This window comes from Castanea sativa, chromosome 6, assembly GCF_040712315.1.
Source record: "Castanea sativa cultivar Marrone di Chiusa Pesio chromosome 6, ASM4071231v1".
Lineage (NCBI taxonomy): Eukaryota > Viridiplantae > Streptophyta > Magnoliopsida > Fagales > Fagaceae > Castanea > Castanea sativa.
The window spans coordinates 53,055,466-53,079,812 of record NC_134018.1 but is presented as its reverse complement, the minus strand read 5'-3'; the positions used below and the strand labels follow the sequence as shown (position 1 = coordinate 53,079,812).

Here is a 24,347-nt window from a genome sequence, read left to right as displayed (position 1 = left end):
TAAATTTTCTACTAGTTTATTACATTTTTTCAGCCATTTTTTAGGTTTCAAACAAATTTTTATAATAAAAAATTGCAATAATTCACTACCCGTCACTACAAACCCAGCCACTATCATCCACCATATAACCAATTAATCTAAAAAATTATAATCAAAATCAAAACTCATTAATCTCTAAATCAATATCAAAACTATCTACCAAAACCCATAATCCACCACCATTGAAACCCACAAATCACCGTAGCCAACGATCCATCACCCCAATCGACCACCATCAATGCTTAAACTCACCGTTGCACCACCACTAAAACCCATGAGTCACCCCAACCATCAATCCTCCAAAACCCAAGTAAAAACGTTATTTTACAATAATATATATATATATATATATATATATATATAAAAGGTAGCAACGGCGTGGGTGGGGGATTGGGTCAGATCGGCGATGAGTGAGAGAAAGGACGAAGGTGAAGCAGATGAGAAACTACCTTCACTGGCCAAGGGGCTTGCAGGCACAACGGTCGGGGATAGGGATGTGATGAAATCGGGATGGGTTTAGCTGGGTTCATCGGAGATGGGTTTGAGCGGCGCAATCGAATTGGCGGGGCCGTGGGTAGGGGACTGGATTTGGTCTTCACTGGCGATAGCTCTCTCCGTCCTTCGGCTTGGGCTTGGCGTGCGTGATGAGAGCGAGTGAGGAGAGAAATTTTCTGAGGAGAACGGAAATGGTTTGAAGGTAAAATGAAAGTGTAAATTGATTTTCCGCCTGAAGCCTTCTTATTTTACGGAGAAAATATTAAAATAGCATTAATTTTCAAACAATATAGTTAGTAGTTAAGTTTTACAAACTATATTTTTTACTAGCATCTCGAGTCTAAAAGACTCGATTTTGGGGCTATAAATCGAGCCTTTAATGCTCGATTTTTATGGTCTGATTCTATCTGATGTGACATTTTTTTCACGTGGCGACTACTTGGAAATCGAGTTTCTAAGACTCGATTTACAAGCCAGATGAAATTTGAACTCCACCCAAAAAAAAAAAAAAAAAAGACCAGGCAGCGCGACCCAGGCAGCGCGCGCGCCCAGGCCAGCCCAGGTCGCGCGGACCTGGGCGCGCTGCCTGGTCTTTTTTTTTTTTTTTTTTGTGGAGTTCAAATTTCATCTGGCTTGTAAATCGAGTCTTAGAGACTCGATTTTCAAGTAGTCGCCACGTGAAAAAAATGCCACATCAGATAGAATCAGACCATAAAAATCGAGCATTAAAGACTCAATTTATAGCCCCAAAATCGAGTCTTTTAGACTCGAGATGCTAGTAAAAAATATAGTTTGTAAAACTTAACTACTAACTATATTGTTTGAAAATTAATGCTATTTTAATATTTTCTCCTTATTTTACAGTCAACTGATTTAATTTTTCCTTTTACCGAATTTTTTGAGCATCCCAAACAAGCACGGTGATAAAATACTTTCCCGATTTCCTTTACCGTTGAAACAAATGCAGCCTAAGAGGACATTCATTTCATGGTGTAGTAATTTATAATAATTGTTCATCAAAAAAGTAATTTATAATTATTGATGATAAAATAATATTTTTTTGGTGATATAATAATATTTTTTAATAGACTCCAGAGAATTTTCATATATATGATGTAACTTCAATTCCTCACAAGAGTTACAACCAATATATTTCTGAATTTTTATTTTATTTTTTATATATTTTATTATGTAGTTTATTGGATAAAGTTGCATTTCAGGATAGTAATCAAGAAAAGAACAATATGGTGGATTTAAAAATTAAAATTAAAACCTTTTTTAAGGATTAACTAGATAAAAGTATTGTTAGATCTTATTTTTAGCTAAGTCAGTTTAAGAACAATAGGGTGGATTTAAAAAGTAAAATTTAAAACCCTTTTTTAAGGATTAACTGGAAAAAAAAAGTATACTGTTAGAGCTTATTTTTAGCTTATTCAGTTTATTTGGTTATTCCATTTATGTTAACTTTTAAAAAAATTGTACTTGTATTATTTTTTATAAATTAATTTAAAAAATCCAATAAATCAATAAAAACAAGCTCAATTAATGATGATTTCTATTTATACAAATTACCTATAACCAATTTGGCTTCACTTGGATTCTCATAAAAAGAAAACGAAAAAAAGAAAAAGAAAAAGAATTGGCTCCACTTCTTGAACAAATCTTGTAATCTTAACTAACTTCACTCTACTCCTTGTAATCTTGCAATTACTCACTAAACTTGAAGAGTTACACTTATATTTCACACACACACAACACACGGCTTTCTACTTTAGGTGTGAATCTCAATAAATTGAGTTGTTTTGAGTAATTAATTAGCATAGCTGTATTAATTAAGCATTAACACAATGTCCTGGTTAAAACTAGATATGGTTGCATTGTACCTAGCAAAATTCACAAACACACCAAGAGTCATTTTCAAGAATATTTATTTTTTCTATACCTACCCAAAATTTATTTTCAAAAAAGAATATTTTTTTTTTTCTAGTTCAACAAAAAGAAAAGCGCGTTTTCATTTTCACCTTTATAGTGATTGGAAAGTGTGCCTTTTCTTTCAACTTTCAAGTACCATTACCCAATCAGTGCAAGAAAAGAAAAAAAAAAAAAAAAACCAAAAGATTAGAAAAGAAAGTGCCCCTATAAAAGCACAGCTAAAGAACAAAATAAAATAAAAAAAATAAAGAACTCGAACTCACAGAGTGAGTTCAATTCATTCATTCACATTTGATTTGACAAACTGAGCAATTTTTCTTTCTCTCTCTTTCTATCTTTCAATGCCAACTCTCACTGTTCGCATCTCAAATTTTCTTTTCTAACTCTCTTTTGATTTTTCTGTCACTTTCTCGAGAAAAAAAAAAGAAAAGAAAAGAAAAGAAAATTTTTTTTTTTCTATTTCCATGGGACGAAGCTCGTCTCCGCCTGAGACTGACGACAGTGGAGGCGGAGGAGGAGGCGGCGACGCGTTCCGCTCGATCCGCGGCCGTTTCCCTCTGAAGCGGAGCCGAGTCAAGTCCGACTCGGACGATCGTCCGGTTCTTCACCGCAGTCGATCTCACCCGACCCGATTCAACCGCAAGAGTCTGCCCTGGCTGAAGGGGAAGAAGTCGGTGTTCTACTTCTTGGTGCTTCTTGCTGTGTTCCTCTACGCAATGTCGTCGATGGTGTTGCAGAGCTCGATCACGGCGGTGTTCAGGCAAGGAAGCGATCGGGGAGGCCGGAGGTCGAATAGAGAAGGGTTGAGGATCGGTAGCACGTTGAAGTTCTTGCCGCCTAGGGTTTTGAGAAGCGATGGTCTCGATTCGTTGCGATCGGAGCCGAGGATTGGAGTTAGGGCTCCGAGGCTCGCTATTGTGAGTTTTTTTTTTTTTTTTTTTGCGGTTTCTTTTGGGTTTTGAATCTGATTTTTTGAACTCAATTTTGCTTCTATGTAATTAGTAAATCTCATTTATGTGAAACCGTAAATTAAGTTTATGAGTTTGATTTTTAAGCATTTATTGCAATTGAAATGAATAGGAGCTAGTTATTGCTTTAGTAAATAGTTCTTCCTTGAATGTTATTTGAGTTTATTTCCTTTTATTTTTTATAGTACGTTGGAATTTCAAAGCTCACATTAATGCTATGTTTGGTTGCTGTGAAAACTGAACAGAAAAGAATGGCTATCCAAATGCTAATCTTATGTCTTATAATAATGTAAGAGGCACATTTTGCTTGAATGGAAAGATTCAGCTTTTTAAATAGTGTACAAGATTTTCCATAAGTAGTTATGTATTTATTTTATGACATATTTAGTTGTTATATTGCTAGGAAATGGGGAGCATTGTAACGATCACTTGGGCTTTTGGAAATCCAATATTGGGTTGAAGTTACAATTATAGTAGAAAAAATGGCATATTGTCAAGATGAGAATAAAAGATGCAAAGAATGGGGAAGGAGGGTCACTATGGATTGGTATTGAAATAACTAATTTTGTACAAAATGAATAGAAAAAAGCAAATAAAAAAAAGGTTAATATCTGCTTAAAAGGCCATTAGAGTAAAAGATGATACTTGATATAGTGAGTGCTTTGATGGAATTAAACTCTAATGGAAAACAGGACTGTAGTCTTCCAAGATAACCCCATAAGCTCCCAAGATTGCACCTTTTCTTACTGACTAGAAGAGAGTTTACTTATTGGACCCCATAGGTTAACTTTGATATTATATTGTTAGTTTCTATGTAAGTGTAAAAAGTTTTGACAGACAGGTGAAAAGGCCAAACTTTCTTTCTGTAATAGACCTCTGCTGGTGGCATGAAAGATCAAAGATGGATATTTTCTATAGTTAAATAAATTTTTAATAAAAACTGTAAAATAATTGCAGTTTCTCTTTGAGTTTATAAATTATTGAAGCAGCCTGAGCCCAAGGTCTTTGTTCTTTTAATGCTATCTCATATAATAATCTCTTTTCTTGAGATGCTTATGGTCCTTCTCTTTTATACCGATATATTTAAGCATGCAGAGGCTTGTCTTTTGGATGCAGTGTGGTGGTGAACTAAATAGTCTCTTTGATATCTCCATAGTTCAATTTTAGGTGCTCCATTGATTAGTATGTAGAGGTGTTGTGGATTAATTTCATTCAGAACCATACTCTGCATGAAAAGAATGTTTGTTGATTACTTTCTTCTGCGTTAAAATGATTTGCATTTTTTATGTTAAAAATGACTTATTTCGATGAGTGTCAGATCTTAGGAAACATGGAGAAAAATCCACAGTCGTTGATGTTGATCACCGTGATGAAGAATTTACACAAACTGGGTTATGTGCTGAAGGTGAGTGTCTTACATTTCTGTATGATATTATCACTTTTGTTAGTCATAGCAATTGTTTCTCCATTTTATGGGAGAAACATGTTGAAATAGTTATTTAATAACCCACATAGTTGAGTGTAATAGGGGCATGTTGTTAGAGGTTTATGCATCCCTCATCAAAATCAGCCATTTATAAGTATAATTGGGGAGTTTTTATTTATTTATTTGTTATGCGCTGAACAGTTTTTCCAGCTGCTGGTTCTGAAAAGTTTATGCATTCTCATGATGACTGTCTGACAGATTTTTGCACTAGAGGATGGAAAAGCACGTTCAATGTGGGAGCAGCTGGGTGGCTGGATTTCAATTTTAGGTCCTGAGCAATATGGCCATATAGATTGGTTGATGTATGTTTGCTTTTTATTCTTTGGGGGGTTGGGGGGGGGGGTGTTTATTCTGTTTTATTATTATTTTTTGTGGTTGAGCGGGGGGCTCTTTTAAGGCTCATCCAGTGTGCAATGAATTTTTGGTCATTGACTCTTTTTTGACATTATTGTCTACCAGTTGGCTTATGTATGGCTTGTTGAACTCTGATCTTTTCCTACAGTTTTGAAGGCATCATTGTTGATTCCCTAGAAGCAAAAGAGGCCATTTCAAGGTTTGTTGATATTCTCCCTGTAGTTCATGATGCTGATACTTATGTTTGAGAGTTTTTCTATTGCATGCGCTCCACAGATTGTATTATGCTTGATCTGCACGGGCATGGCATATCACTTCTACCTTTGCAGGCAATTCTTAAAAACAAATGATTTTACCAGTGGTTGATGATTTGGGCTTTTGGGACTTTGATCTTGTTTGCACTACCAATGACGTTAAATTGAGCACACCCATAAGGGAGAAACAAGATGCCTTTTGGTCCACTGTTGATTATAGTGCAATTGACTGAAGCTGTTTGTTTTGAGTTACATCTCTCTCTCTCTCTCTCTCCCCCAGTTTTATGGACAGAGGAAATATTTCTCTTCTGTCAGTTTAGGTTTTTTGTGGTGTTTGATTTTTTGTTTCTTTTTTTCCATATATGTGTTAGTTTAGTTTGAGATGCTATAATTAGTGAGTTTTATATTTATGCAGCCTTATGCAGGAGCCTTTTTGTTCAGTACCACTTGTATGGATAATTCAAGAAGATATCCTTGCAAATCGTCTTCTACGGTATGAGGAAATGGGTTGGAAGCATCTTGTTTCTCACTGGAAAACTACTTTTAGTAGAGCTAATGTCATTGTGTTTCCAGATTTCACTCTGCCGGTAAATCTGCTATCTTATGCATATACATACATGTCTTACTACCATGCTTCGTTTCCAACTGGCATTGTGTTAGAAATTCTTTTTCTGTTCTCAATTTTGTTCTTTCTTGTATCAGATGTTATATAGTGAGCTTGATACTGGAAACTTCTTTGTGGTTCCTGGATCACCAGTAGATGTGTGGGCTGCTGAAAGCTACAGTAAGACCCAGTCCAAATACCAGTTAAGGAAGAACCGTGGATTCAGTAAAGATGATATGTTGGTCCTAGTTGTAGGAAGTTCTATCTTCTATAATGACCTATCCTGGGACTATGCTGTAGCAATGCATGCTATAGGACCGCTGCTAACAAAATATGCAAGGAGGAAAGATGAAGGAGGCTCATTTAAATTTGTTTTTCTATGTGGTAATACTACTGATGGATATGATGATGCTTTACAGGTAGTCAATTATTCATTGTTGCACTGTAGAGATTATGCTCTTTTTCTGCTATAAATTTCACACTTTTTATCTCTCAACTGCTCTGTATACCTGCAAGTGCCTCTCTTTTCAAATGAGTGAATGGAAGATTCATAATGGAATTGTGTCTGACATAATTTCTGGCTACTGTCTTCTTACTTATCAAAAAAAAAAAAAAAAAGTTCTGGCTATCTAATAAACTAAATGACTACATCACATTGTTTTAAAGAAGTATGCCTCAAGCTTTTGAAAAAAAGAAAGAAAGGAATTTCAATTAGTTTATATCTTCATCACAATATATTTTCTAAGTCAGATTGTAATGTTTTTTTTGAGCTGTGAATCTAAACAGCCTAATTTATCTTCTATTTAGTGCCTGCAATATCTTCTTAGCAATACACACACATGCGTTATTATTATTATTTTGTTGCTTGGTAGGTGAATAATATATCAGAAAGGATAATAAGAAAATTAGCAAGGCATCCCAGTCACATTATTTAAATAGAAAAAAAAAAAAAAGTTAAGTTGGCACCTCCTAGTCTCCCGAACAAGGAGGTCTAGGGTTCAATCCCCCAACCCCAACTCAATGTAGCCCAAAAAAAAAAAAAAAACAGAAAGAGAATATAGTAAAGCTAAGAACCAGCCATAGAAAAGTACAGAATTTGTTGAAGCAGTCCTATGAAAATTACATTACCTACTACACTCAGCTGCTGATGCGCTCAATTCACCTCATGACTTCCATTTGTATGCTTAAGCATCTTCTCTTTGAATTGTGAATTAATTCTTGAATTTATTGCATAGGAAGTTGCTGCACGTCTGGGACTTCTTGATGGCTCTGTGAGGCGTTATGGCTTGAATAGTGATGTAAGTAGTGTGTTGTTAATGGCTGACATTGTTCTCTACGGCTCTGACCAAGATGTACAGGGTTTTCCTCCTTTGCTTATCCGAGCAATGACCTTTGGAATCCCTGTTATTGCACCTGATTTTCCTGTCTTGAAAAAATATGTGAGTTCATTCAAGTTATTTTCCTTTGGGTTCATTAGTTGCTGTATTGTTGGGGTTTCTTCAGTTCTCTTTCTTACATTTTCAAAGTGGTCTCTGAAATTACAGGTTGTTGATGGAATCCATGGAATTTTTTTCCCAAAACATAACCCTGATGCTTTGATGAGGGCTTTCTCACTTCTGATTTCAAATGGAAAACTTTCCAAGTTTGCTCAAACAGTTGCTTCCTCTGGAAAATTGCTTGCTAAGAACATACTGGCTTCAGAATGCATTACTGGATATGCGAGGCTACTGGAAAATGTACTCAATTTTTCATCAGATGCCATGCTGCCAGGTTCTATTTCTCAGCTTCAACAAGGGGCATGGGAGTGGAATCTGTTCAGGAAGGAAATAGAAATGGGAACTGTTGACATGCAAAACGTTGATGAGAAGGCTACTTTGTTGAGAAAGTACAGTGTTGTTTATGCTCTTGAAGAAGAGTTTACTAATTTTGTTTATTCAACCGATGGCTATGCTAACGGAACTGGGATTCTGTCAGAAGATATGCTGACTAAACTAGATTGGGATGTTCTGAGGGTATTAGAAAGTTCTGAAGAGGATGAGAGGATAGAAATGGAGGAGGTAAGGTGTTATCTTGCATTTACAGTGCCTTCCTTCCCCCCCCCCCCCCCCCTACCTCTCCAAAATAAACCCCCCACCCCTTGCAGGCAGGAAAAAAGAAAAAGAATTTCAGTGTTTCAAGTCCTTTTCTTCAGAAGACAGCTAAATTTGATGATTATTTCTTGATCTGTAGCTTGAAGATAGAATGGAGAGAAACCTTGGATCATGGGATGATCTTTATCGTAATGCTCGCAAAGCTGAAAAACTTAAGTTTGAAGCAAATGAAAGGGATGAGGGAGAGCTTGAGAGGACAGGCCAGACTGTGTGCATTTATGAGATCTACAGTGGAGCTGGGTCCTGGCCATTCTTGCACCATGGTTCTTTGTACCGTGGTTTAAGTCTTGTGAGTTCCTTTTATTTATATTGCAACATTTATTTGGTCAATGTTTTCTTTATTTCATTTTCCTCCTGTTATCCTCCCTGAAGATCCTTTTTTTTTTCTTTAAATACAAATCATTCTTGATATATTCTGCTTAAGGTATATAATTAGACCGTATAACCTTCTAGGATTTCTGTTTTGTTGAGATTGCTTCCTACCCCTGGGAAGAATTAGAGAAAAGAAAAAGAGAAAGAGGATCGGTTATAGAGGAGGGTGGTAGCTTCAAAATATGGGGAAGAATGGGGGGATGGGCCTCAAAGCTGGGTAGGAGAGTTCATGGGTGTGGTTTGTGGAGAGGTATTTGCATGGGATGGGAGGATTTCAGCAAAGAATGTCAGTTTGTTGTTGGGTTGGGGAATAGAGTGAGGTTTTGGCAAGATGGGTAGTATGGGGATCAACCTTTTCATTTGGCATTTCCAAGGCTGTATGGTATTGCCATTGATAAGGAGGTTTCTATTGAAGCTTCTTTGCCAAGGCAAGGGGTGGAGGAGAGAAGAATTTGGGATGTACGTTTTATTAGAGATTTTAATGATTGGGAGATGGATGAAGGGTTGCATTTTCTTCATATATTGGGAGCCAATACTCCTCCTATGGATGTTGGAGACCGGATGAGATGGAAATTGAAGCTTAATAGGGCTTTTGACATCCGGTCATATTATAACAAATTAAGGGATTCTCCCTCAACTGTCTTTCCTTGGAAAGCTATTTGGAGAGCAAAGGACCCTAGGTGAGTTTTTTTTTTTTTTTTTTTGGTGTGTAGCTTGGAATAAGATCCTAACGGGAGACAACTTGAGATTGAGGATTTGGATTTTGTGGATTGGTGCATTATGTGCCGTCATGGTGGAGAGACGGTAGACCACTTACTTCTTCATTGTGAGATGGCTTATCGGTTATGGAGCTTTGTTTTTATAACTTTTGGCCTGTCTTGGGTTATACCTAGATCGATACCAGACTTGCTTTTTGGCTGGTGGAATTGGCTGGGGAAGCATTCGTCTCAGATTTGGAACTTAGTCCCGTTGTGCATCCTATGGTGTAATTGGAAGGAATGAAATCGGAGGACTTTTGAGGATTTGGATAGCTTCAGTGGTCAGTTGCTTGCTTCTTTTAGTGTAACTCTTTTTGATTGGTCTCGGCGTGGGGACTCACGTCTAGTGATTCCCTCCCTTCTTTTCTTTGCTCCCTTTTTCTTTTGTAATTTTTCTGTTGTTTGGTTTTCTTTTATGTTTTTCTCTGCTTTATTCTTCTTGTATTTTCTGGGTTTGCTCTATATTCTTCATGCATAGAGTAGCCTTTCATGTGTGTGTATATATATATATATCATTCTTACTTATCGAAAAAAAAAATGAATGATTTATTCCCCATTGAGATGAAACCTGCTTATTTGTTATTTTCATTCAAAATTTAGGCTAGAAATGAAACTAATATATATTTTTTAAAATGGCTTGTTTCATATACATTCCTATTAAAATCATCTATAATTTAATCTGCAGACTTTAAGAGAACGGAGGTTGAGATCGGATGATGTTAATGCAGCAGGGCGGCTTCCCTTTTTGAAAGACTCTTACTATCGGGATATTCTATGTGAGATTGGGGGAATGTTCTCTATTGCAAATAAGGTGGATGACATTCATCGAAGACCTTGGATAGGGTTTCAATCATGGCGTGCTGCTGGTAGGAAGGTATTTCTTGTGTTGGTAGTCTACCTTTGAATATTTTTTAATTTTTCGGAGTTTCGTATATGAAATTCATGATTTTTGAATTTTTGTATCTGAGGTGACCCTTTTAACTGAAGAAACTTTAAAATCTCAATTACAAAGTTGATAGTTAATGAATAAAGTAGTTTTTATAGGATTCAAATTATTACATTTTTTTCAAATATGCTGCTGAACCTGGTATATTCTTCTTGAAATTCATTATCAGTTTTTTCGTAATTGCCATTATTGCTCAGTCTCATTTCTTGAAGCAGACTTCGTTGTCCTTAAAAGCTGAAAAAGTATTGGAAGAAACAATACGAGAGAAAACTACAGGAGATGTAATATACTTTTGGGCACGGGTGGACAAGGATGGAGTAACAGGAAGCAATGACGTGCTCACTTTTTGGTCCATGTGTGACATCTTAAATGGAGGACACTGCAGGCATGTTATTAGTATAATTTGTAATATAGTTATGTATGGATGGTTTAATGATTTGATTTTAATCCTGATGTGTACATGTTCATCCATTGTTTGGAAAGGGTGTGGCCATGTACGTCTTGTTGTATGTATGTATATATGTATGTATGAAGGTGAACTTTCCAACAGTGACAGTAATGGCTGCTAATGGTGTACTTTGAACCAATTTGATAGAATGGTTTGAGTTACCGTTTTAATTATGCATTCAATAAAGTTGTGGACTGTTGGACCATTAGACCCTAAAATTGCTTTGGCACTGTTGTTATAATCATACATGGAAAGGGTTGGTGCCACTTCCTCTTTAATAGTGTTTGGGGTATGGAAGGGCAGGGTTTTTCTATTTCCATAAATCCAGTGTGCTTTGACTAGCGTTGTTGGTTATTTTGTACCTCAATTATGGGGGTTAACTTGAAAATTAAATTATTTTTTAATATACAGATGGATGTTATTTTAGATTTAACTTATTTTTTGAAATCTAAATGCTTGCAGGTCTGCTTTTGAAGATGCATTCCGCCGGATGTATGGATTGCCATTGCATGTAGAAGCTCTTCCGCCCATGCCAGAAGATGGTGGTTACTGGTCCGCTCTGCACAGCTGGGTGATGCCAACCCCTTCCTTTCTGGAGTTCATAATGTTTTCCCGGTAATTTACAGAGAATCAGGGGTGTTTGGTTGGTGTTTTCAAACAACAATTTTCAGTTTTTAAACAATATTTCACGCATTTTCACACACATTTTCACCCACACGTATTTCCACAAATATTTTCAAACAACAATTTTTAGTTTTTAAACATATGTACCAAACGGGCCTTCAGAATCTGGGATTTTTCACCTGCAGTTTTCCATTTCATTATAGCACATCATGATACAGTTATCACTTGAAGTTTGACTGTAAATGAAACAAAAATAACAGCAAAGCCGTAGTCCCAAAAAAAACTTTGGGGATTGGCTATGGATCCTCAACAGACTAATTGGGATTTAGATGCCCCAATGAGTAGGATCCATTCATGATTAGTGACTAAATTTTACACTGGCCATCAACCTACTGCAACCTTCCTTTTTTCCATACTTGGGACTAGCTGCGAGCAAAAAATACAACACAAAGCACTAACATAGGAGAGGTTCTGTAAATGAAACTAACTGAATTTTTCTTATTGAGCTGCAGGATGTTTACTGATTCTCTTGATGCCTTGCACACCAACTCTGGTAAAATTAATATGTGCTTGTTGGGATCCTCTGAGCTTGAGGCAAGTAGTGTGGGTCTGAAATTGTTTGATTTTGTTATTGTGGGAGGGTAATATTCCTTACCTTTGTTTGTTTTATGATCAACAGAAACAGCACTGTTATTGTCGTGTATTGGAACTACTGGTCAATGTTTGGGCTTATCATAGTGCTAGAAATATGGTCTACATGGATCCACACACAGGTTCACTGGAAGAGCAGCACCCAGTTGAACAACGCAAGGGATTCATGTGGGCAAAATACTTTAATTTTACATTGTTGAAGAGTATGGATGAAGATTTAGCAGAGGCTGCAGATGATGGTGATCATCCCCGTGAGATGTGGTTGTGGCCATTAACAGGGGAAGTGCATTGGCAAGGGATTTATGAAAGGGAGAGGGAGGAAAGATATAGGCTGAAGATGGACAAGAAGAGAAAAACAAGAGAGAAACTTCGTGAAAGGCAGAAGTACGGTTATAGGCAGAAGACACTTGCAGTTATTGATCCAAAAAAAAGGCAGAAGACAATTGCAGAATAGGAAGCATATAGTCAGAACTACTCAATTCTAACTCTGGGAACACTTTTGACTCCTAACACTGTTACTAAACCCATGATTTTTCTCCAACATGGGAATTGGAAAAGGCACTTTCAGACTGAGGAGAAGCTTCGTTCATTCTAACTGCATCAGGAGTAGTACATAAAAAATGATTCTGTTAGTATTTTCTCACTTTTACTTTATATACATAATACTCAAATGAAGTGGAGGGTAGACACGTAGCTTCCAAGCAATTGTGGCTCGCTAGCTTTCGAGGCCTTTTTACTCGGTCATTTCTAGCAGCACAGAGGATATTGGGTTCTGAGAGGGGTACCCAACATTCATTGATATTCTTTTATACAGTTGAAATCATTCAATTTAGCAAGTATAAAGTTGTATTCTTTCATTACTGTATATTCATTCAACAAGAGGAATGGCAATTTTGACGACAAAAATGGCTGATTTCATGCTTGGAGCTGGTTCTGTTTTGATTTCACTCTGTTTCTTCAGAAGTATAGTTGCTTGCTAGAATGGATCCAGATGTTTCTAGGAGCCACTAGGCACCAGTGACTCAGAAAATGGTTATAACTTTTTGTTGGGGGCCCTTGGTTCTACTTGTAAAGGAGACCAGGCTATTCTACTGAGTTATAAGGCTTTTGGCGTCACTGAGTTATTAGAAATTATTATGATAGGTTGAAGTAGGTTCTTGTATGTCATTCATGTTTGATAATTATTTTAAGATATTTGATTTAATTCATTGCTCATATATATATATATGTGTGTGTGTATAATAGTTTTAAAGTAAATTGTATTTATAATTATAAGGATATTGTGAGAAGAATAATTAATTCCTATAAGATTATTTAAAGTAAATTGAATATAAGAATCTCACATTTCCTAGACTCTTATCAAAGTTTTAATCAAAAGAAATGAGAGCATACTTATATTCTTGTACATCAAGTATTACATTCTTTTCCCTCTCCCTTGTGTGTGTGTGTTTGTTTCTCAAAAAAAGAATGGGTAATTGTCCCACATTGCTTAAGAGAGTGTGTTGTGTGTAGTATAATTTGCCCCACCTTCCTTTAAAAGTTACCATGACTTTTGAGTGGAGTTGTGGAATGCCTTTGTTTTAGAACCCCTTTCTCTCTCTCTTGTGTGAGTGTGTTTGTTTCTCAAAAAAAGTATTACATTCTTAAGTAGATGTTGAAACTTGAAAGATGTTGGAAGGACCACAATTTGGCTTCCTACAACTGCTCTAAAAATAAATGTGGAATACAATGTCAAATGCTATAAAAGACTTGGGTATGTCTTTAGCTCATAGCCCGATAAGTAGTATCAGATCTAAGGTCATTGGTTTGAGTCATGGGAGTGTCATCATGAGAGGGGAGGGGTGGGGGATTGTTAGAACTACAATTTGGCTCTCTATGACTGTTTTAAAAATAGGCTTACATGCTATAAAAGATTATAATGTGTGTTTTTCATCACCAATTGGATTCCTCGAACCAAATGTTACAACAAGAGTGATTGATTTTGATTTTAGATTAAGGGCTTCTAAATTCAAATTATAAGAACATGTGTTAGTTTGATTTTGACCTAAAATTTAAGATATTTTTGCATTTTCTCTAAAATTAATGCATTCTTTTGGTTATGCATTCACATTTACATACATGCGAGGACAACTTTTGCAAGATCAAACTACATTGTTCTTTTTAAGCAATATTTAGACAAAGTCAATATATAAATAAATGGCCATGAGACAGATCGTCCAAGGCAAATGCTGCAAGCTTGCACCATCTCTCACAAATTTTGCATTACTGCTAAACCGAGTGCGACAAAGGCCGTGTTCAATATATTTGGGTCGTGCTCTATTATAGTCATTTAATACAAATCCGAGCTTCTTGTTCTTGAAGGATTAGGCAACAAATGGGTTGTGCATTTTTTATTTTATTTTTTATGCCGAATGTATTATAATTATAGTAGAGAAACCATTCCACCGAGATAAGTAAAAGGATTACTTGTCTCCTTGTATGGCACATTACATGTGTTGAGTTTTGCACACAAACAACGAAATTGTTAGGAATCTAAATCGGTGTAGATATATAGATAAAATTTGTTGTAATATTGCATTTAGTTAGTTAGTTGGTTATAATTCCAAGTATGTTAACCACATTTAACATATATTGGAATTATTAATGTGCACATGAGGAATACTATGACCATTGTGATAAGGCCATATGGGCCAATAGAATAGTTTTATAGTTTTATAAATACTGACTTGTAATTACATTTCTATCATTGAAGAATAAACCAATTTCGTAGTACATTAGTGCATCTCTCTTTCTCTCTCTCTCAAGGGTGAATACCTTGAATTAATTCAATTCTCCTACAATTTTTATTTGTTCCTGTTAAAAACTATTGAGTTCTTAATAGAAATCAACTTACTAAATATAAGTTGTAACTCAACTCAACTCAACATTCTAGTGTTTCTACCGGAGATATCCAATGTTTCAAACCTCCATCCAATTTTTTTTTTCTTTTTGAATTTTGGAAGAAACCTATCCCAGTTTTCGTTTGCAAGTGCTGGATCCTTCTCAAGCTCTTTCTTCATCCAAAATTGTGACTAAAAGAATTTATCAAAAGACAACAAAATCAACCCTTGAAGCTAGCTCATAAATCATAAATGATCCAATGTCAAATTGGGCCTAAAATCCAAATGAAAGCCCAAGATAAGTACCGTATTTTCCCTTTTTACCACCCCAAACTTAAAAAAATTACCAAACTCCCGCCCTGCCTTGCTCTGGACCAATTGGAATTGGAAATTGCTCAATTATGGGTTACAGAGTCACTAAACTCTAACCTTTTTTACTCTCTTCACCGAGTTGGCATTTGTCAGTAGGGTTTTTTAAAAGCCCAAAAGCCTCTAATCTCTCTCTCCCTCTGTTCCATGTCCAGGTACTACACTCACTCTCACTCTCACTCTCACGTACGTTATTTCTTGCTGCTAAGCTTTCAGTTTTGTGTGTATCATTTCCTGGTTTTGTCCCCCCATATGTTTTTTTTTTTTTTTTTTTTTTTTTTTTTTTTTTTTCAGTTGAAATTCAATCTGGGCATCGTACTGATATCATTTTTTGTCGATTTTGGTTGTTGGGTTTTCTATGTTTTACCTCATTTTTTGTTGTGGATTATACATGGGTCTGGTGTGTTCATGTTTGGAATTGAACCTATCACTTTCGAGCTCTATTCTTGTGCTTAATTCTGTTATCATTTCCTCAATTTTTGGTCTTGCCCCACATAATAATTCAATGTAAGCATTAGACTAATAGTGTTTGTTTCTTATGATTTCTGGTTTATTTATTTATTTATTATTACTACCTCTTTTGTGTTGTGGGTCATACGTGTGTCTGTTCATTTTTTAAGTATTTGGCTTGGGTCTTATCCTGTGTGATTTCAACCACTATATGTGACTTTGATTCTAAATTCCTCATTTTAGTTACAAATTTTGACTTATTAAAATTTCTTCACGTAGTTCTGTGGTGTGGATGATGTTTTGGGCTTGTATCGTGCAAAACGATCGTTATGTTGCTTTTTTCTTTCTACTTGATCTTTGTTTGGGATGTTGAATTTTTGGTTGGAAGAAATAACTCATGTAATTGGAGATAATGTTTGAGCATGTTTAGTTAATTTTCTGAGTACATTTAGGTGATGGAGTGAGCTAGAATTTGGAAATTTTGGAAACTTGTTTTTGGGTCATGAAAAAGTAATTACATCTACTCAATTGAGCCTACCTCAAAAATTTGGTTTGATTAACACGGGGAAGTTCTAGGGATAAGCCAAAAAGAGTGAAAATCCATTGAGAGGATATAGTATAACCCTGGCTAATGGAGGACTATGTAGTGAAAGAGGATAATTTTTGTTGTCATTAGTTAACCGCTTTGTTTATGGCTACTGACTTCTGCAATGTATGGTGTACTGACTAAAATTCGGTACTATTCTCGAACATGACACCGGCAAGGTCCACCCTCTAGAGAGGAAATAGTTCAATGTTATACACAAACTGATTGGAGATCAGTTTCAAAGGGTGATAACAAGTGATTCCAGGTTGAATTCTTCGTTTAATGCTTCATAGTTTTTCTGTTATCAAGCCAAAAAAAGAAAAAAAAAAAGAGAAGTAGGCCAAGAGAAAAGGAGAAGTTTTACCTGTGATATTTTCATATTCAATGCAACTGCATAAAGGCAGGAAGTTCCAAATAGTCTTAGAAAGATGCTCTCTGTGTTACTTGTGTGAACTTACTTACTGACCAGGAGGACACTATAAATAGATGACAGCAAAATCAAGTGCACCCCAAAAAATAAAATATTAGATCTTTGTGTGTGTGTGCATGTGAGTGTTTATGTATTTTCCCAACATTTAAATTATGTATCAATAGTGCATATAAAGCTTGTGGTTGCACATATGTAATTAGCTCTTGGTGTTCAATGATGTGGACACCTGTCACCATTTTAATTACTATTTTATCCAATTATTATATATTTTTTTCCATGCACAATTGTATTTGTATTTCACATGAATGGGTGTTGTATAACATTGAATGATGTTTTCAAATCGGATCTATCTTGGTGGATTTTTTGTTTGATGATCGTTGGATAATCTATTGTTCTGGTAATGACCCTCATTGCTTTTTGTTAACATGAGAATTAAAATAAAGTATACAGTTGTGATTTACATGACTTAGTATTGAAAGCTGGCATCTTGATACTCTGGGTGGAGTCTGTAGAATGTCCACTCACTAATTTTGTCTGCTGACATGACTGCCTAACTAGTCTACAAAGAGGCCATGAACAGGGCCTTCAAAACCTGTACCATAAATTTCTACAAATGAAAATCTTCATATTTTGGCTGCATTTAGATAGTCATGCTTATCTGATTTCTCGTGTTTCTAGCTTACTCATACCAGGAAAGGAAGATTTTTGTGAACACAAATGTCTGATACTGGTTGTGATGCATGTAGGTTTGCACACTAAAGGCAGTACGCTTCTAAACATCATGTATGCTGTGAAGGTTGGCTGGGTTGGGCAAACTTTTGCCCTAGCTAAAGGGAATGAGTCTGAAGGGAGGAAGTCTCGGATTCGGCGTTCAAAGGAGGAGAGGAAGGCAATGGTTGAATCCTTTATAAAGAAGTAATTGAATTATAGTTTCCCTTTATTCAGAATTTGGTATAGATGGTATAAAGTCATTTTCTAAACATCCCTAATCATTCCCACTACTCCCTCTATCCTTTCAAAAAGTGAATCTGGTGCACACTCTTTTCTAGTATATCTTTCTCTTATGCTGTAATATAGTATTATCATCTCTTAATTGTAGTAGCTGACAAAGTAATTGAGCAAGATGTGACAAGTTACCGACAATTTGAGTTGTAGGTCATTTCTTTGAGTGTTTATCATAAAAATCAGAGATTCATTTCTAATTAATTAATTATTATTATTATTGGAAATTTAAGGAAAGTAGGTTTGGTAGCATGTCTTAACCAACACTAAACTACGTAGATACATAAACACAAAATGATATCATTTGTTTTGCTTTAAGACCAACTTTGAAGTGAGACTTGTCATAAGCATCCGTTTACTAATTATAAGAAAGTGGCTCTTTTTTTCTGGAAATCTAGTAATATAAGTTATTGTTAAGCTTGATCTTGGAGTTCAACTGAATAACATGTGCATTTGGTAATACTGAGTTTCATATTTAACCAGGAGACTTCATTTTTTGTTGATAGGCAAATGGATTGAACCTCTGACTTACACTCCACACTTATTTATGGAGTGTGGATATGCTATTTAATCTAGAGACCATTGGAGACGTCATCGCAGTGATGAAATCCATTATAAATTAATTAGGAGATTCATAATGTGAATGTGGTACATACAGAAATTAGCAAATTCTCTTATTACAAAAATGAAATTGGAAAATTGCTTATTATATTAGTCTACAATAAATTGTTTTGTCAGACTGGACTTATCCAAAAATTGTTTTGTAGGACTGGTTTTCCATTATAAGTTAATAAGAAGATTCATAATGTGAATGTGGTACATACAGAAATTAGCAAATTCACTTATTACAAAAAGGAAATTGGAAAATTGCTTATTATATTAGTCTACAATAAATTGTTTTGTCAGACTGGACTTATCCAAAAATTGTTTTGTAGGACTGGTTTTCTATTGGTGTATATTTCATAGGACATACATTTTGTCTTTTAAAAGGATTATTTGTAACCTAAAAGTGCATTTTTTTTTTTGCAAACAAAATATTTTTATTGTATCTAAGTCTATGTTTAGATTCTTTAGAACCTATTAAGTTGCAAATTGTTTTCTTTTACTTAATTAATTGCACGTTTTTGTAAATTGTAAGGCTGTTCAAGTTTCTAGGTTTCATTTGCCGTGCTATTGAAAATAGCTATTTAAAAGCTGATTATACCCTTTATTTTTGGTAAACTTGCTTGCAGGTATCAAAAGACAAACAATGGGAGTTTTCCATCACTTAATCTCACACACAAGGAAGTTGGTGGGTCTTTCTACACAGTACGGGAGATTGTTCGAGAAATAATCCAGGAAAATAGAGTGCTGGGCCCTGCTATGTTGAGTCCAGAGGAGCAGAGCAGTTATCAGTTCTTGGAACAAGATCCACTCTTTTCAATGGCTACAGAACCTCAAATTCCTCCATCACTAGTATCCAAAGAGACTCATCTTTTATCCAATCGTCACCAGGGTACAAGAGAAGAACTAGTCATAGTTTCTGATGGGCATGATACTGGACCTGACCATCAGATGTTTGAGCGAATTGTAAATGGAACTCAGGTAGATGTAAAAGATAAAAAATCTGATGAATCAACTTGTATCGAGTTGCAAGTAGATGAACCTTCTGAAGCAGAGAAACATCTTGAGGAAGAATGGGCTGCATCAATGGCCAAAATAACTCCTACAATAGAAAATGAAGAGCAAGTCTCTTTTTCTGATGGGCATTTCACTGAACCAGAAAATCAGATGCTTGACAACAGGCAAACCATCAATGGAAGCCAGCTAGATGTTAAAAACAAAAACTCTATTGAGCTGACATGTACTGACTACCAAGTAGGTGAACCTTCAGAAGCAGATAGGAACACTGAAGAACTGAGAGCATCTAAGGCTAAAGTAAATTCTATAGTAGCAGATGTTATAGTAGAGACATTTCCATTACAGCGTGTTACTAAGACAACTGATAGCTTGGGTGGGAGTTTAGGAGAATCAAAAATTTTAAATAATCCTGCAGGACAAAAAGAGAATGGAAAGCTGGAGTTGGAACCAGGCAGTGGTAATTTTCAATCTGATGGAATGAATTCCACACAATTTTTTTTTTGTTAAATGATAAAGCAGTGGCAATCCTTTCAGGTCTTTTGTTTGAGAGAAATTCAGCTTCAGTGGAAAAGGAAGTAGTAGAAGATCTTTCAGGGCCATCATTGGAAAGCTCAAATTATTTAATCCCTGGAGAAGATACTAAGCATGCTACTCAGAGCATTGAAGTCCTTGAAGCTAAAGTATCTAGTAATGATTTTGGAACACCCCAGACATCTGAGAACAGCCAGGAACTGACTGGAGCTAAGGTGAGTCTTCTGTTCACTTCTACATGTATGTTTGCACATGTGTGCATGCATGTGAAAACTTTTAGAATTCTTAATTTTTGCAAAATTGTATTGTTAGTGATTTGTGAATGAAATCAGGGTTGCTGATTTATTTATTTGCTTTCTATTGGCCATATATATGAAACACAAGTGAGGAGAAAAGTATAAATCATTTGGCACCATTAAACCTTCTGGGAACTCTACATTGAAAATTTAAAATTGCCACCTGTGGGTAGTCTTATTTGTTCAAGCATTAATTATGCTATAGATATTAATCTAGTTTTGAGGCTTAAATTCTTAGGTGATCATCTCAGTTTGGTGCCTGTATCTAGCCAATGGGATCTAGCTCAAATGCCACCTCCTCCCTTTGTAAGAGCAAGGTGGAGGGTGAGGTTGTGGGCTTAAGACCCACTGGGTTGATGTGTAATTACCTATAAAACAAGTCCAGTGCTTGTATCTAGTGCCTAGCTCATGTTAAAAGGTTGCTTTGCATATATGGGCATTTGTAGTGCTTCAATAAAAATGATATCATCTTCAAGTTATTACCTTTCTCATATTTCGTCTTTCAATGACAATGTCTTTTAGACTCCCTAGTAACCCCTGATTTATACCTATAGTTGGAAATATACAACACTTTCTAGATGGTTATTTTTTCTATAAAACCTTTTGATGCCTCACTTCATATTTACCTTTTTCTTGCTTTGATGTTGAGGGGTCTGAAAAATGTTTGCATGTGGTGCTTTTTTTTTTTTGATAAGTAACATAAAATTTTTATTGAAAAGAACATAGCTCAATACATAGGAAATGTACTAAAGAGGCAAAAACATCAAGAAACCAAATTACAATGATCAAGCAAAACAGGAAGGGAAAGACAAGAAGAAGCTGGTAAAACTATAACCATTTGAGAAGAGTAAAAAAGAAAAAAAGACTTAAACTCAAGAATGGACCGTTCGCATCCCTCAAAACTTCTAGTATTCCGTTCCCGCCAGATACACCACATTAAACAATGCGGCACAATCCTCCATATAGCTATTTGTGATGTCGCTTGAAATTGCATGACCAACAATCCAACAAATCCACTACCCTTTGTGGCATCACCCAACAAATACCAAACAAGCAAAAGACCTTACTCTTGAAATTGCGTGGTAAAATTTTTATGAATATTTAGTGCCTGAAATTTCTAATTAATTTATCTAGCAAGATTTTCCAAATAAGATGTTTAGGCCTTGTGCTTGTTTGGGTCCCAACAACAATGCCTTGGGCTTCAGAACATTGATGTGCATAATGTGTATGCCTGCATGGGTCTATGTGGTAATTGGATGTGCCCATGATATTGGTCGTCAATTTTGTCATGTTATGTCGTTCAAAGTAGCTTGGGGTAGTTATCCAGTGTAAGAACATAATGATCTTGCAAATCTGCTGTTCGTTTAATCTCTCTGATTAACTCTATTTTTTTATTATTTATTCTATGCTGTTTGAATATTCTCTTTCCACAATGATCAAAATCCACCCATTGGCATTCTTAAGCTGAAACTAATTTATTCACTGAAGAGGTGATACACCTACTATGCACTTTTTTTTGAGAAGTGATACACCTACTATGCACAAGAAACATATCTTAGCAAATTTATTTTATGAATTATCATTAATTATGCTTTTGCAGGCTGGTAATGCTCCAACTCCAAATGACAGTATCAAGATTCTTAATGGCAATTGTACTGGCAGTAGCGGTGTAGATGAAAATACCCCAGAGACCATCATTAATCAACCTAAAGCTGATCTACATGGTGGCAACTCCCAGAGAGGAAGCAATCCAACTTTAGATAGAATAAACCTGTAAGCATCTCTAGTAAACCCATGTTGAAATTTGGCACTTAGATATGTAATGCTCTATTATTCGCAGATTTTGAGCATTTAAACAGGTTCACATATAATCATTGATTTGTCTTTTGCTTATTTTTTGGCAGTGAATCTTGGGAAGGGACAACCAAAGCTGCCAAACCGGAAAGTAATCCACTTTTGGCTACAATTAAAGCATTTATAGCTGCCTTTGTGAAATTTTGGTCTGAATAATCACCTTGTTAGTGTAGTTCTTTTGATTTTCTTTTTCCCCGACTGCGTCATGGATGAAGAGTGTACCTGCCAGATAATGCTTAAATGTCACTTGGGTAAATCTAAAGTTGTGTGGTTGGCTTTCTTTTAGTTTGATGTTTTTCCCCCCCCTCCCTGTTGTTTTGGCCATTTGAGGACACTTGAACATATGGACTACACCAAGGAGATATCACTTTATCAATCCTTAACAGGATGGTACTAAATTAGGTAATACGATGCCTAGAAACTAGCAATAAAGCTAGCTAGCATAGTTCTTGGGTGATTTCCTTGAAGGGACAAAAATCTCCATTCACCAGACAACTTTCATTTTTTTTTTTCTGGCATTTCTACAAAAGGAATCCAAGGATGTGTGTACATAGGTGATGACTCTTTGGAATTATTATGCTGACATATTTGCGATTTTTATTTGAGAGTTTAATTCAACCAAGATCAAAATTTTTGCATCATTGTGAGCTATACTGGATCCTATCAAGTCATCGCCGTCTGTTTTTGAATTATTTAATTCATCGCTAAGTAGTCCCATTTTCTAACCTCACACACACACACACACATAAATATATATGTATGTATATATTTAAATTATCCGAGTCAAAAGTTCTTTGATAACTTTTATTTTTAGAGTCCATAGTTCATGTACCCGGTACCAGTATTAGGGTTATATAGGTTGTAATGCTGGGTTAATTATTACAATTTACAGGTTGATATAGCAGAGATGGGGACTGTAGACCCAGCTAATTTTCTCACTTTAGGATCTTTAAAATATTATATAAAAAAAAGGACCATGTTGCTAATTTTGCACTTCCCAACTCATGCTAAAGGCAAGAATTTTGATCTTGGTTTCCATTCTACAACTATAAGGAAAACCTGAAAAAGGATAAATGTGGATTGTTGTTGAACCACTTCTTCCATTCTTGTAGTTGATTATTATTATTTATTTATTTTATTTTTGCTGTGGAGAAAAAGATAGAATTGTAGTGGGCAACCATAGCACTTGACTTAGGCGGTAATTTCTTGTTGAGGGGGCTGTTAGACCCAACCCAATTGTTAAAGTTTAATAAGGGTAAATAACACTTCATCTACATGTGATTTGGGTTAATTTTTGTTAAACTATACTTTAAAAAGTTGTACTTTATGTGATGTTGTCCTAGGAAAAATAGTTAAATCTTAGGTGAGTAAAAAATACAACTATTAAGTGAATTTTGGCCTTAAAGAGAAGGGGATCCGAAGAAAACATTTAAACTAATGATGTTTGTTTCAGCGTTGCAAGAGACTTGATTCTGAGTCGATTATGCTATTTATCTAGTTGAGTAAAGTTCCAAAATTTTAAAATATAGTCCATTTGCTAAAAAAATATATATATATATATATATAATTTGTCTCAAATTTCCCAAAAAAAAAAAAAAAACTTTCATTCCAAAAAAAAAAAAAAAAAAAAAAAATTAAAACTAGTTTTTTATTTATTTTAAATAAACTAACTTTTATCTTTATGTCTCATATTTAGTGAACGTTTGGAAAACGTTTCCCTTAGCATGTCTGTATTTGGCTTTTAAAAGGTAGGTCCCATAGCAATTGTGCATTTGTCAGCCAACTCTACTTTAAACGCAGATTATATATTTTACTGGGTCCCACACGACACTATTCATATTTAAAAATTATTTTGTTACAATGTTTTCAGCAATAAATTTTCAGTTTTCAATAAATAATCGGTATCTAAACAGTTAATAAACAAGTTACCAAAATCTATTGATACCAACTAAATAAAAGTCGGCAAATCAAATTTGACTAAAGTTGTTGAAAATATAGGGATTGAATCTTTCACAAAAGCTTGAGAATCTAACAAGTAACAATGATGAAGAGAGAGAGAGATATGAGATAGAATTTTTTTTTATAGGAGATATGAGATAGAAATTGATTGATTGATTTTTTTTTTTGAAGGAAAAGAAATTGATCGATTATAATTAGCTTAACAATTACAGATCAAGTATTTATATACAATATAATTAAACAAGAGAGATTACATAGAAATAATAAAACTAAATAAGGTTATTGTACTG

The 24,347-nt window shown here is 35.2% G+C and overlaps 2 protein-coding genes across 7 annotated transcripts; both read left to right on the top strand.

Moving 5' to 3' along the window:
• Window positions 1-2,699: 2,699 nt before the first annotated feature.
• Window positions 2,700-12,987, top strand: LOC142640400 (uncharacterized). 4 transcript variants are annotated; one of them, XM_075814471.1, is made up of 14 exons: window positions 2,700-3,383; window positions 4,753-4,839; window positions 5,119-5,222; window positions 5,423-5,473; window positions 5,944-6,115; window positions 6,231-6,551; window positions 7,368-7,571; window positions 7,677-8,189; window positions 8,362-8,571; window positions 10,098-10,286; window positions 10,556-10,743; window positions 11,269-11,421; window positions 11,943-12,024; window positions 12,110-12,987. In XM_075814471.1, the coding sequence occupies exons 1-14, from the start codon at window positions 2,931-2,933 to the stop codon at window positions 12,533-12,535; spliced, it is 3,153 nt and encodes a 1,050-aa protein (XP_075670586.1). In that variant the 5' UTR covers window positions 2,700-2,930; the 3' UTR covers window positions 12,536-12,987. The 4 variants fall into 4 exon arrangements, with proteins under 4 accessions (XP_075670586.1, XP_075670587.1, XP_075670588.1 ...); XM_075814472.1 differs by having other exon boundaries at window positions 2,701-3,383; window positions 10,574-10,743; XM_075814473.1 differs by having other exon boundaries at window positions 3,255-3,383; window positions 4,760-4,839.
• A 2,358-nt stretch (window positions 12,988-15,345) lies between these two features.
• Window positions 15,346-22,383, top strand: LOC142641449 (uncharacterized). 3 transcript variants are annotated; one of them, XM_075815888.1, is made up of 6 exons: window positions 15,346-15,484; window positions 17,542-17,710; window positions 19,030-19,874; window positions 19,976-20,163; window positions 21,845-22,017; window positions 22,149-22,383. In XM_075815888.1, exons 2-6 carry the CDS (start codon window positions 17,577-17,579, stop codon window positions 22,252-22,254), a joined length of 1,446 nt encoding a protein of 481 aa, XP_075672003.1. In that variant the 5' UTR covers window positions 15,346-15,484; window positions 17,542-17,576; the 3' UTR covers window positions 22,255-22,383. The 3 variants fall into 3 exon arrangements, with proteins under 3 accessions (XP_075672003.1, XP_075672001.1, XP_075672002.1); XM_075815886.1 differs by having other exon boundaries at window positions 19,952-20,163; XM_075815887.1 differs by lacking the exon at window positions 15,346-15,484 and adding an exon at window positions 15,606-15,836 and having other exon boundaries at window positions 19,952-20,163.
• Window positions 22,384-24,347: the final 1,964 nt, after the last annotated feature.

Excerpts from the sequence above, each read along its gene's own strand:
- LOC142641449 (XM_075815886.1), top strand. The coding sequence starts at position 17,577 with ATGTATGCTGTGAAGGTTGGCTGGGTTGGGCAAACTTTTGCCCTAGCT. Across the intron at positions 17,711-19,029 it reads GTTGAATCCTTTATAAAGAA|GTATCAAAAGACAAACAATG; the intron begins GTAATTGAATTA and ends ACTTGCTTGCAG. Across the intron at positions 22,018-22,148 it reads ACTTTAGATAGAATAAACCT|TGAATCTTGGGAAGGGACAA; the intron begins GTAAGCATCTCT and ends ATTTTTTGGCAG.
- LOC142640400 (XM_075814471.1), top strand. The coding sequence starts at position 2,931 with ATGGGACGAAGCTCGTCTCCGCCTGAGACTGACGACAGTGGAGGCGGA. Across the intron at positions 3,384-4,752 it reads GGGCTCCGAGGCTCGCTATT|ATCTTAGGAAACATGGAGAA; the intron begins GTGAGTTTTTTT and ends GATGAGTGTCAG. Across the intron at positions 5,474-5,943 it reads GCAAAAGAGGCCATTTCAAG|CCTTATGCAGGAGCCTTTTT; the intron begins GTTTGTTGATAT and ends ATATTTATGCAG.